The 12,011-nt window shown below is 36.9% G+C and overlaps 1 protein-coding gene across 1 annotated transcript in view; it reads left to right on the top strand.

Annotated features, from left to right (window-relative positions):
• Positions 1–1,078: 1,078 nt before the first annotated feature.
• LOC102872185 (uncharacterized threonine-rich GPI-anchored glycoprotein PJ4664.02-like) overlaps positions 1,079–12,011 on the top strand; it is a 39,910-nt gene continuing 28,977 nt past the window's right edge. The window contains exon 1 of the mRNA XM_006890314.1: positions 1,079–1,268. Within this exon, the coding sequence (XP_006890376.1) occupies positions 1,079–1,268 (190 nt within the window). The remainder of the gene's footprint in view (positions 1,269–12,011) is intronic.

The raw sequence follows: 12,011 nt of genomic DNA, 5'->3' as shown, positions 1-12,011 counted from the left end.
TGGTGCTCAAGTATTTTATAAATTTTAGATATAAGCCCCTTATCTGACATGTCATTATGATGGCTGAATTTTTGCAAATAAATCTTCAGACCTTTTTCTCAGAAGTCTCATGGCTCCTGATAATATATGATTTTTAAAATTGATTCCTATGGGTCACTATCCTCTTGAGACTTTCCACTTTGTTTTGTCTTACAGAAAACTGGGAAGATTTTTCTTCCATTTAAAAGATGACCTTGGAAAGAATGAGAATCATAGGTTCTTGGACTAAGAGAAATTAAAGAAGGGAAGGATGAGAATATTGCACTAGGAAGAAAGATGAGAGACCATCGTCCAAGGGCAGTTTGGGGATATCAAAGGCCAAACATCACCCACCACAGGATTTTGATTGGTTTCTGAAGACCCTCATTCTCATCCGCATTAAAACTCTGACTCCTCCACAGAGAGGTTTCTTTCAGCCTTTGGATCAGTAGATTTATATTCTTATAAATAACTGAAGTTATAGAAAGATATTGATTCTAGCTTCATATTATGAAATAGAAAAAAATCAGCAAGAGCATCAAGTACAAAATCTCTAACATATTCATTTTTAACAGACCAAAGAGAAGAATCAGAGATAACCATAGCAACAATGAGACATACAAGCCATCAACTTTACAAAACAGATAAACCCGAAGAAGCTGATTACAGGAGAGGGAATACGATCATTATCCTTTGTTATAGAGATTCTAGTTTTGTATCTTTTCTGTGAATATAATAACTAGTTTTAAAAAATAATAAAATAATAATAAAAAATAGGCATTTAAGGTTGCAGAATGGAATGTCCTTGTGGCAGTAGGAGGGGTGCGGGGGGATTGTGTACCAGGGAGGGAGCCTTTCTTTTACTTTTGAAAGAGAGGAGTGAACTGGGGGGCGGGGGGAGAGGGCTGGGTGGGTAGAGAAGTGCAGCAATGAATGAATGGAGATCCAAATTCTCTGTAAATGTTCATTAAAATTATTAAAAAATAACCATGTAGAGTATCTTGCATGATTTTCCATCTTCTCAAAGACTTACAAACTTTATTGGGCTTATAGAAGGGACATGAAAATTGGCCGCTTAAAATGGATTTTCTCAGCTAAACAAAAAGCTTGCAGTTATAAGTTAAGGATTCAGTTTAGTAATCCAATCATTTCTGCACTTCAGCTCCCTTACACGATCAAGGAATACAGGGGTAACAAGCGTTACGCAAAGACCTGCCTGAAGAGAAATCGTAAACATCAAGTTCTTGAAGGTGAGTCAACCTTCCATCTTCTAAATAGGGGCACGTCTTGCTCACTTAACCTTGTCTTTTGAAATCTTTTACTATATTCAGCTGGCTCTTCTCACCTCTTGCCAGAAATTATTCCCAACTCACCATTTCATGTGTAGTTTCTTCTCTCTAAACATTGGCCATAAACACAGCCCACACACTGGAAGGGAGCGTTCATTCCACCATCATTTGAGTTGTGAGGACTACAAAAGCATGGAATGAGGACCCTCAATAAACGAGCAAAGAAGAACTCGAAATACTTTCACTCTTCCCAGTGCCACCCCCCTTCCTCTCTCGGTTTGGTTTGCGTTTCTCTCCCTCCTAGTTGTCTACAAAAGTATATCTTATAATACAGCCAAAACACTCTCTCAGCCTTAGAATCTTGGTGAAATCATATAGTCTACTTAAAACGGGAGGTTTCCATAGACTCTGGCGTGGTAAAGAAACCCTGGTAGTGCTGTGGATGAAGCATTGAGCTACTAAGCAGAATGACGGCAGTTTGGTTCCGTTTCTAGCTAGAAATCCTAAGGGATAATTCTGCCCAGTCAGAATTAGCGGTTCAATGTTGATCTATTTGGAATAGGAAAGCATGATGAACGTGGAACAGAGATATATGAGTTTCTAATTTTCTTGGCTACATGAGAAAGGATGAAAGTCACACAAGTAAGTGTTGAGCACTTTCGTTCATAGAGTCGCTGTGAGTCGCCTACGACTGGACAGCACTGAATAACAACAACATGTAAGGTAATTGCCTCATGTTTTAACAAGGAGAAGAATGTATGAAAATTTGTCTTTAACTAGCATTTCTAGAAACGAGGTGTCAGCAGCACCCACTTCAGTTGTTATTGTTAGATGAGACTTTTGCAGAGGACTTTTCCTGACAAGATCTTAATTTTAAGGTGATCTTGAGGTGCCCTGATAAGATAAAAAAATCAAACATCACAGCTCCCTTCTTTTAGTGATGGATTCTATTGTTTATTATGAAATACAGGTCATTATATAATTTGGACCTTTGATGATCATGGTAAAGAGCTGTGCTACCAACTCAAAGGCAGGTGGTTCAAACTCACCAGCGGCTCCTCAGGAGAAAGATGGGAAATCTCCTCTCATACCATTTACAACTTCGGGAAACACACTGGAGGGTCAGCTATGGTCAGTTCTGGCTAGAAGTCACATTACAACAACAATGACTGAGAGAGGGTTCTTACAAAGAGGAAATTTTATCCTATATAAAATTCTAAGAAGAGTGAGTATTTAGAGAGTCCCATGTGGTGTGGTTAGTACATAGACTGCTAACCAAAAGATTGGAAGTTCAAGTCTACCCAGGGGTATCTCAGAAGAAAGGTCTGGGGATCTGTTTATGAAAAATGCAGCCACTAAAAATGCTGTGGAGTACAGATGTAATCTGACACACATGAAGCCACCATCAGTTTTAGTCAACTCAATGGCCGCTGACATGGGTACCAGTCTGTATGGATTTTGTACTCTTAATTACCTTGATTTTGCAACACTGGAATATCACCACTATTGACTGTATGCTAATCGGGAAAAGAGAATAATGGCTGTCTCATAATTAACACATAATTTTCAGGATTTGAAAATATTCCTTTTATTTCTCTTATGTAGAATGTAATCATGGTGGACAGTATTTGGTGGAGCTCCCCGATTAAAACAAGCTTGGAAACAAGCTTCCAAAACAGCTTGCCTCTGGAAACCCTATGAACTCAGAGAAATGATGAAAGTTACGCAAGTGTTCAGGTCTTTTGTTCACAAGGTCTCTATTAGTTGTCTGTGACTTGACAGCACTTAACAACAACTATAACAACAACAACAACAACAACAATGAGAGAGCTCTGTTGGCCTACTGGGCAGAAAGTGATGCTAACAAGCCAAAAGTAGGTGTTTTTTAACTTGTGGCCCTCAGGCTTAGTTTTACTTGTTTTTGGTCAAACATTCTTCAAAGTGGCAAAGCACTGGTCTGTCCATTTGCTGTACAGAGGTAACTCGTGGTTGCTGTGATGCTAAACACTGTGACACTGATGTATCAAATGCAACAATGGTTACCCATGGTGGACAGTGTTTGGTGGGGTTTGGAAGCATGAGTGACATCCATTTCCAAAATAGCTTGCCTCCAGAAACCCTAAGAACTCGAAGAAATGATGAAAGTTATACTAGTGTTCAGGTCTTTCATTCACAGGGTTGCTATGAGTGGTCTATGACTCGATGGCACTTAAAACAACAACAACAATGTATAATGTTGTTGTTATGTGCCATCGAGTTGCCTGTGACTCCTAACAACCCTATGTATAGTAGCTCTGAAATCTGTTCTATCCTGAGCCAGTCTCACTTTATCCAACACACCTACCCCGATAACCCCAGTTACTGTGTCAATCCATCTCAGGGGATGTCTTCTACTGTGCTGTCCCTCTCCCCCTCATTTCAAGCATGATGTCCTTTCTCCAGGGACTGGTCTCTCCTTAGCCACTGCCCAAAGTTTCAAAATCCTTGCCTCCAAGTTGCTGCCTGATTTCACCTTCTCCAGGACAGATCTGATTTCACCTTCTCCAGAACAGATCTGTTTGTTCTCTTTGGAGTCCATGCTATGGTTAATATTTTTCTCCAGCACCACAACACAAAGGCATCAATTCTTCTGTCAACCCTAGTCACTGTCCAGCTCTCTGAAGCATAGCAAGTAATTGCAAAGAGCATGGCATGAATCAGGCATATCTTAGCCTCCAGACTTGGCATTGTTGCTCTTCAGCACTTTGGACAAGTGCTTCAGAGAGGTGCTGACAACAGCTTTCCCCAGAGCAACTCATCTTTTGATTTCTTGACTGCCGGTGGAAAGAGTGTTGATTGTGGAGCCGAGAAGGCTGAAATTATTAACAATCTCAGTCTCTTCTCTATGATGGAGCTGCCAATTTGCCTGGTGGTGAGACTCTTTGTTTTCTTGATGTTTAGCTTCAATCCACATCGAACACTACAAGCCTTGACCTTCTGCAGGAAACACTGCAGGTCCTCCTCAGTTTTGGCAAGCAAGGCTGTGTTATCTGCATTACATAGGTTTTTGATGAGTCTTCCTCTAATCCTGCTGCCACATTCCTCCTCATCAAGCTCAGCTTCCTGAATGATCTGTTCTGCATATAGATGGAAAAGGTATGGAGACAAGATGCATCCCTGATGCACTCCTTTCCTGATTTTGAACCATGCAGTGTTTCTTCGTTCTGCTCTGACGACTGTTTCCTGGTCCAAGTATATGTTTTGCAAAGGCAAAATCAAGCGTTATGAGATTCCCATTCTTCTCAAGGCGAATTGTTAGCCACAATTTGTTGTGATCCATAGAGTCAAATGCTTTTGCATAGTCAATGAAAATGAAACACAGATAGACATTCCTCTGGTACTCTTTGCTTTCAGTCAAGATCCATCTGACATTAGCTATAATGTCTCTGGTGCCATGACTTCTTCTAAACCAAGCCTGCATTTCTGTCAATGTACTGTTGCAGTCATTTTTGGATAATCTTCAGTAGGATTTTGCTTGTACATGATTTTTTTCGATAATTTCCACACTCTGTCAGGTCAACCTTTTTTTTTTGGAATAGAAACATATATAAATCTCTTCCAGTCAGTTGGTTGTCCTCCAGATTTCTTGGCATAACTTGGTGAGCATGTGCAGGGCAGCTCTGTCTGTTGAAATATGTTGATTGGTATGCCAGCAATTCCTAGGGTCTTGTATTTTGCCAAATCCTTCCAAGCAGCTTGCACTTCCTCCTTCTCCACCATAGGCTCTTGTTGATCTATGTTGTTTCATGAAATTCTTCTTTGTCAGCCAATTCTTTTGGGTACAGTGAGTTTATGTGTTCGTTTCATCCACTTTTAATTTTTCCTAGATCATTCAGTAAGTTGCCCACTTCATCCTTAAGTATAAGAACTTAAAGCTTGAATTTGTTCTTCAGTTCTTTCAGCCCAGTGCAGGGTGAGTTCAGTCCTTATGGTTTTCTGACTCCATTATAATACTTTTCTCTTTCTTCTCACATTGTTTTTTGAAATCTTCTATGTATAACATTCATAACTATAGCACAAGCCTTAAGAATAAAAAGACAATTGCTATTATTTGACATGTTGCAGCAAATGATAGGGGGAAAAAATGTGTTTTTGAGCACAGTCTCAATTTAAAAGTGTGTGGCAACGTGTTAATAGAGTCTTATCCTGAAAAGCATAGGTGTCATTTGTAGTATCTAACACATGACTAACAATTAGCCAGGTTGGGATGTTATTCTTTTTTAAGTTTTTTTATTTTAAATTGGTGTATATACACAATTTTTATACACTGTGTTTCACATTATCCTTCATTCAAATTGAATTTCATACAATCATTCTCATTCATTGTGTTTTGTAAAATTAATCACTATGGAAATATACCCACCATCAGCCTGTCTTTTTAGATCCTTTTGGAGGTTTCTACATCCTTTACCTGCTCTTTCCACCCACCAAATTGTGAAACTCTTTGATTTCCCCCCTGCTCATCCTGACCCCTCTACTCCCATCACTTCCGCTCCTTGGGGCTCCATACATGTTTCATTAGCTATCATTCTATTTTTATAATAGTAGTGTTACATAGTATTTGTCCTTATTGTTTTAACAACAACAAAAAATTAACTGCAATTTCCAAATTTTCCTTTCCAATTTTTCACAGCTTGAATTTAAAATTTTGAAAATATTGAAGTTTCATTTTGGACCTATTGGCAGAGATAGGCACCTTTTTGTCACTCTGTCCTATTGTGGTGACTTGTGTGCTGCTATGATGCTGGAAACTATGAAATCAACATTTTAAATACCAGGAAGGTCGGTCGAGCTGCAGAAGTGTCAGTGGAGCTTCCAGATTAAGTAAATATTTTTGCTGGTGAAAATCTTGTGAACCACAGCACAGCATTGTCTGATGTACTGACAAAGGATGAATCCTTTAAGTTGGAAGATGTTAAAAATAAAACAAAGTGTTGCTTCTTCAACATACATTCGACTTTTATGATTACATCATTGCTTTTGGGACTTGCATTTTCGGATATGATTTGACTCATAATAAGAAGACACAATTGCAAACATCCGTTAGTAATTGAAACATGAGATATGTGAAGTACAAACGTAGGAAAATTGGGAGTTGTCCAAAATAAAATTAAACACATATGAGTTCATAATCTATGCATTAGTGAGCTGAAATGGACTGCTGTTAGCCACTTTGAATTTAACAATTATGTAGTCTAATATGCCAGGAACGACAAATTAAGGAAGAATAATACTACATTCATTTTAAAAAGTAACATTTCATGATCTATTCTGAAGTACAACACTATCAAGTGAGAGAATCATATCCACACACATACAAGAAGGATCTCTTAATATGACAACTATTCAAATTTATGTATCACTACAAATACCAAAGATTTAAATGTGGAAAATGTTTACTAATTTTTACAGTCTGAAATTTATCAAACATAAGTAAAGATGTAAAGTCATTCATGATTGGAAAGTATAATTGGAAGGAAACAAAGAAGACTTGATAGTTGGAAAACACAACTTTCATATTATTTTAAAAAATCTGAAATCACATGATATAATTTTACAAGAACAAGATAAATGTTATTATATACAGGCATATCATCAAGAGGAATACACAGGAATAAAGCTAATTACATTTGTAGAATGTTGTTGTTAGATGCTATGTTGGATAGGGATCCTATGAACAACAGATATGAACCTTCTCCTGTTTTGGCTGTCATCATAATCTCATTGTATACAATACCATTTTAATGACACTAACTTGAAATCTGTTATATCAATACACATCAACAAGGAACTACTAGAAGGTCAAGCTAGATTCAGAAGAGAATTGCGATGAAGAACACCACTGCTGATGTCAGATGGATTTTGGTTGAAAGCAGAAAATTTCACTAGATATTTGTTATGTTTTGTTGACTATGTAACGACAATTGAGGGTGTGTATCATAATAAATTATGGATAATATTGAGAATCTGAATTCCAGAACACTAAATTTTGTTCATATGGAAAAACTGGAAAGGAGAATTTGGAGGTCACAGTTACTTTTTTGTTGTTTATTGAAACAATAAGGACAAATACTATGCAATATTATTATCATAAAAATAGAAGGATAACTAATAGAACACGTATGGGGCTCAAGGATAAGAAGTAAAAATGAATGTAAGTAAATTTTCTTTACTTCCAAGGGGAAATAACTTGAACAGAATATGGGTATACAGTATGGTTTTTAAAAAATCAGTAAAGATGTGTATCAGAGGTGCATATATTTTCACTGTATTATTAAATATGTATACTGAATAACTAATTGGAGAAGTTGGACTATATAAATACGACATCAGAATTGGAGGAATACTCATTTACAATCTGCAACACGCAGATGAGATAACCTTGACTGCTGAAAGTGAAAAGGATCTGTTAAGATCAAAGACTACAGTCTTCAGTATGGATTATACAACAACTCAAGAAAACAAAAACTTTTACAGCTTGATCAATAAACAGCATCGTGATAAGAAGGGAAAATATTGAAGTTGTTAAAGCTTTGCTTTTACTTGGCTCTGTAATCAATGTCTATAGAAGAAGTCAAGAAATCAAATGACATCTTGTACTAGACAGATAAGCTAAAAACAAACAAATAAATCTCTTTCAGGTGTTGGAAAAGTAAATGATTTTGAGTACTAAGGCCTGATTCAAATGATGGTGTATATTCAATCACCTAATGCAGACAGATGAATTGATGTCTTTGAGTTGTGGTGGAGGAGAGTGCTGAATATTGATTGCATGGACTACAAAAAGAGCGAACTGACATGTTTTGGAGAAAGTGCAGCCAGAGTACTCCTTAGAGGCAAAGATTATCAAGCTTTGTCTCACATAGTTTGGACATTCTGTTGCTGTTATGTGCCATCAAGTCATCTTCAACTCATAGCAACACTATGTACAGCAGCCCTGAAGCCTGCCCTGTTCTGAGCCAGTCTCACTGATTCTGACATGCCATCTCCCATTGCCCCATTTACATTCTGTTAGGAGGGGTTATTCCTCTGAAAGGGTCAGCATCCTTGTAAAGGTGGAGAGTCAATGAGGGACAGAAAGACCCTCAACCAGACAGACTGACATAGCACCTGTAGCAATGAGTTTAAGTATATTAGATTTGATGAGAATGGTGCAGGATAGGACTGAGTTTCTATCAATTGTTCATAGAGTTATTAGGAGATTTTAACTTGACAGCAATGACCAACACCGGCAATACATACTGAAACTGAACAATGACTAAGAAAGACTGAAGAAGAATTAAGGTCTTTGAATTATGGTGTTGATTAAGAATATGAAATACACTATACTGTCAAAAGAATGGACTGGAATAATTACTGTGTTTGAATTGACTCAGTGGCACCTAATTACAATAAATAAGGACAGTATTTATGTAGCTGGAAAATTTCAGCACCCTAAGTGCATCTAACTCTGTAGTAAGGAATAGAAAAATCTCAACATGAATATAAACTATTAGAATGGAATTATAACATAGAAAGTTAAAGATCAATAGAGCATTTTGTTAAAATCCATAAAATGAAAAATTAAATGTAAGCTCTTCACCAAATCTCTGAGAAACAACTGGATAGCGAATTCCATTAATTTAGGGGAAAAAAAGATTGATTTTCAGAAAAAAATAGAGTAAATGGAGAGAGAAGTTTGATATTTTATAAATGTGTTATATAATTTTTCATTTAATTATACAATAGCCCTAGCATTGCAGATATAACTTTTCTCATTTAGGAATGAGATAACGCCAATTTAAAAAGATTAATAGACCTGGCTATGCTAGTAGTGAAGTAGAAAAAAGCTTGAACCTTGGTTTAAGTAATTCAATGTCTAATACTTTTTATGATTTTAACTGTTTATGGAAACTTCTTATTCTAAAAGATGGTACTCCCTAGCAACATAACTATTTGTTTTGTTTTGGTTTTGGTTTTGGTTTGTTTTTTTGCAACATAACTATTTGTAAAGAGTGTTTGTATACATTTCTAAAACATATGTCCAAAATATATTATTAAGGAGATATTGAAACCTTAATGGTATCTTTAATGCTTTTGCTCTTGATGTACCAGAGAAAAGCTACTACTGGAAAAATGAAGCCAATTGGTTCTAACAAGCTGGCAGTTTCTAATATCCCTATAAAAGATCCTATAAAGGATATATTTTTTTAACTCAAGAATCACTTCAATGGATGTGGAGTGTGAGGAAGGAGTTGGGTGTATCCTTGCACAGGGACCATGCTAATCTCTGTATTGTTCCAATTTTCGTTATCTCTTTAGACACTCATTTTGGTTTTATGTTTCTCCTCTGTTTTTGTAAAGCTCTTTTGCTGTCTTCATGGATGATAAGCTTGAGGTAATCCCACAACTTATTTAGTCTTCAATCATTGGTATTCAATGCCTCAAACATGTTTCTAAGATTATTTTTAAATGCAGGTGGGATAGACTCAAGGTTGTATTTTTGTTTTTGTGGACTTATTTTAATTTTCTTCAACTTCAATTTGAATTTTCACATGGATAATTGATAGTCTTTTGCATGATCAGCACATGGCTTGGTTTTCACTGTTAACATCGAGCTGCTCCAACAATTCCTTCCACAAATACAATCAATGATTCCTGCGCTGTGCAACTCATCAGGTGAAGTCCATGTGTAAAGCCATCTTTTGTGTTTTTAAATAAAGATATTTACAATAAATAAATCATTGAACATACAAGATTCAGTCATCTTAACTATGACCTCATTTCTATCAATACTGTACTTTCCAGATGCAACTTTCCTCATTGTTTCTAACTTCTGCATTTCAGTCACCAGTAATTAGAAATGTATCTTAATTGCATGTTTGGTCAATTTCAGACTGCAAAAGTTGATTGTTACTGTTTCCAGGTGATATTGAGTCAAGTATAACCGGTCAGGGCCCTATGAACAAACAGCTCTGAGCTCTGTCCTATCCTGTGCCATCCTCATCGTCCCTAACACACTTTAACCCATTGTTGCAGTCCCTATGTCAATCCGTCTTGTTAGGGTACTCTTCTCTTCGGCCAACCCTCTACCTTTCCAAGCATGATGCTCCTTTCCAAGGAATGGCCTCTCCTAGCAACATGCTCAAAGTTTGCAAAACAAAGCTTTGTCATCTTTGCCTTCAAGGAGCACTCTGTGTGTACTTTCTCCAAGATATATCTGCTTGTTCTTTTGGCAGTCCATGGAATATTCAATACTCTTCTCCAACATGTCAACTCAAAGGCATTCATTCTTATTTTTTCATCTGTATTCAGAAGCATAGTAAGTAATTGAAAAGTTCATGGCCTGAATCAGCTATGTCTTAGTCTTCAAACTGATATCATTGCTCTTTAATAATTTAGAGAGATCTCTGACTGCAGACTTTCCCAGTGTAATACGTCTCCTGATCTCCTGATGCTGTTACCAAGGGTGCTGATTGTGGACACAACTAAGATAAAGTTGTTGACAGTTTCAATTTTTTTTCTTTAGATATCAGCCCAGTGGCAAGAATTTTTATTTTCTTGATGTTGCGATGTACTCCATAATTAAGGCTGTCGTTTTGGTGTTTTGGTTGGTTTTTTTAATTATTATTATTTTCTGCAGTGAGTTTCAAGTTCTCCTCATTTTTATCAAGCAATGTTGTGTCATCTGCATGATACATATTACTGATGAGCCTTCCTCCAATCCTGATGCCATGTTCTTCTTCACAGTGTCTAGCTTTTTGAATGATTTTCTCAGTAAATAAATTAAGTAGGTATGTTGAAAGGATACAATCCTGATACATTTCTTCATTTTAAACCATGTAGTGTTTCCTTGTTCTGTTTAGATAATAGCCCCTTGGTCTAGGTACAGGTCTCACATGAGCACAGTTAAATGTTCTGAGATTCCCACCATTCCCAATATTAACAATAATGTAATGTAATCTACACAAATTTTTTTATAGTCAATAAAGCACAAATAGACATTCTTCTGCTATTTTCTGCTTTCAGCTTCTGAAAAATCTTTGGTAAAAATCCTCAATTCCAAATTTTTGCTGTTTTTCTAGTCTACATTCCAGAGACATCTGAAGCCCTGTAATGTTGATCCATCACATCTCTCACATTTGCCAGTTTTATTTGATATTTTCTTCTGCAACATTTAGAGCCTCTGTCTTTCAAAACCTTCATTTTTGATGTTGCGGTTCCATTGAATCAGAACTGGCTCATAGCTGAAGCTCCATCAGGTTTCAATGGCAGTAAATTGCACGGGAAGAAAGTGACTGTCACTTTCTTTATTCTTTTTTTAAATTTTTTTTTTAGTGCCTGTCATTTTCACATGGAGTGATTAGCGGATTTGAACTGATTGTCTTTTGGTTATAAGTGCAATTCCTTACCACTAAGCTACCAGAGCTCCACCAGAATTCACTTCTTACTTAGAGAATGCGTATGTTGTTGTTGTTGTTATGTGCCGTCAAGTCGTTTGCGACTCATAGCGACCCTATGGCCAACAGCCCTAAATCCTGCTCTGTCCTGTGCCAATCGTACTGTCTCTGACACACCCATCCTGATTACTCCAGTCACTGAATCAATCCACCTCATAGAGGGTCTTCCCCTCCTGCGCTGTCCCTCTACTCTACCCAGCATGATGTCCCTCTCTAAAGACATGTC

The sequence above is a fragment of the Elephantulus edwardii genome, unplaced genomic scaffold (assembly GCF_000299155.1).
Source record: "Elephantulus edwardii isolate Elephantulus edwardi_28Jun2011 unplaced genomic scaffold, EleEdw1.0 scaffold00087, whole genome shotgun sequence".
In the NCBI taxonomy this organism is placed as follows: domain Eukaryota; kingdom Metazoa; phylum Chordata; class Mammalia; order Macroscelidea; family Macroscelididae; genus Elephantulus; species Elephantulus edwardii.
This window is presented reverse-complemented; position numbering and strand designations above follow the sequence as displayed.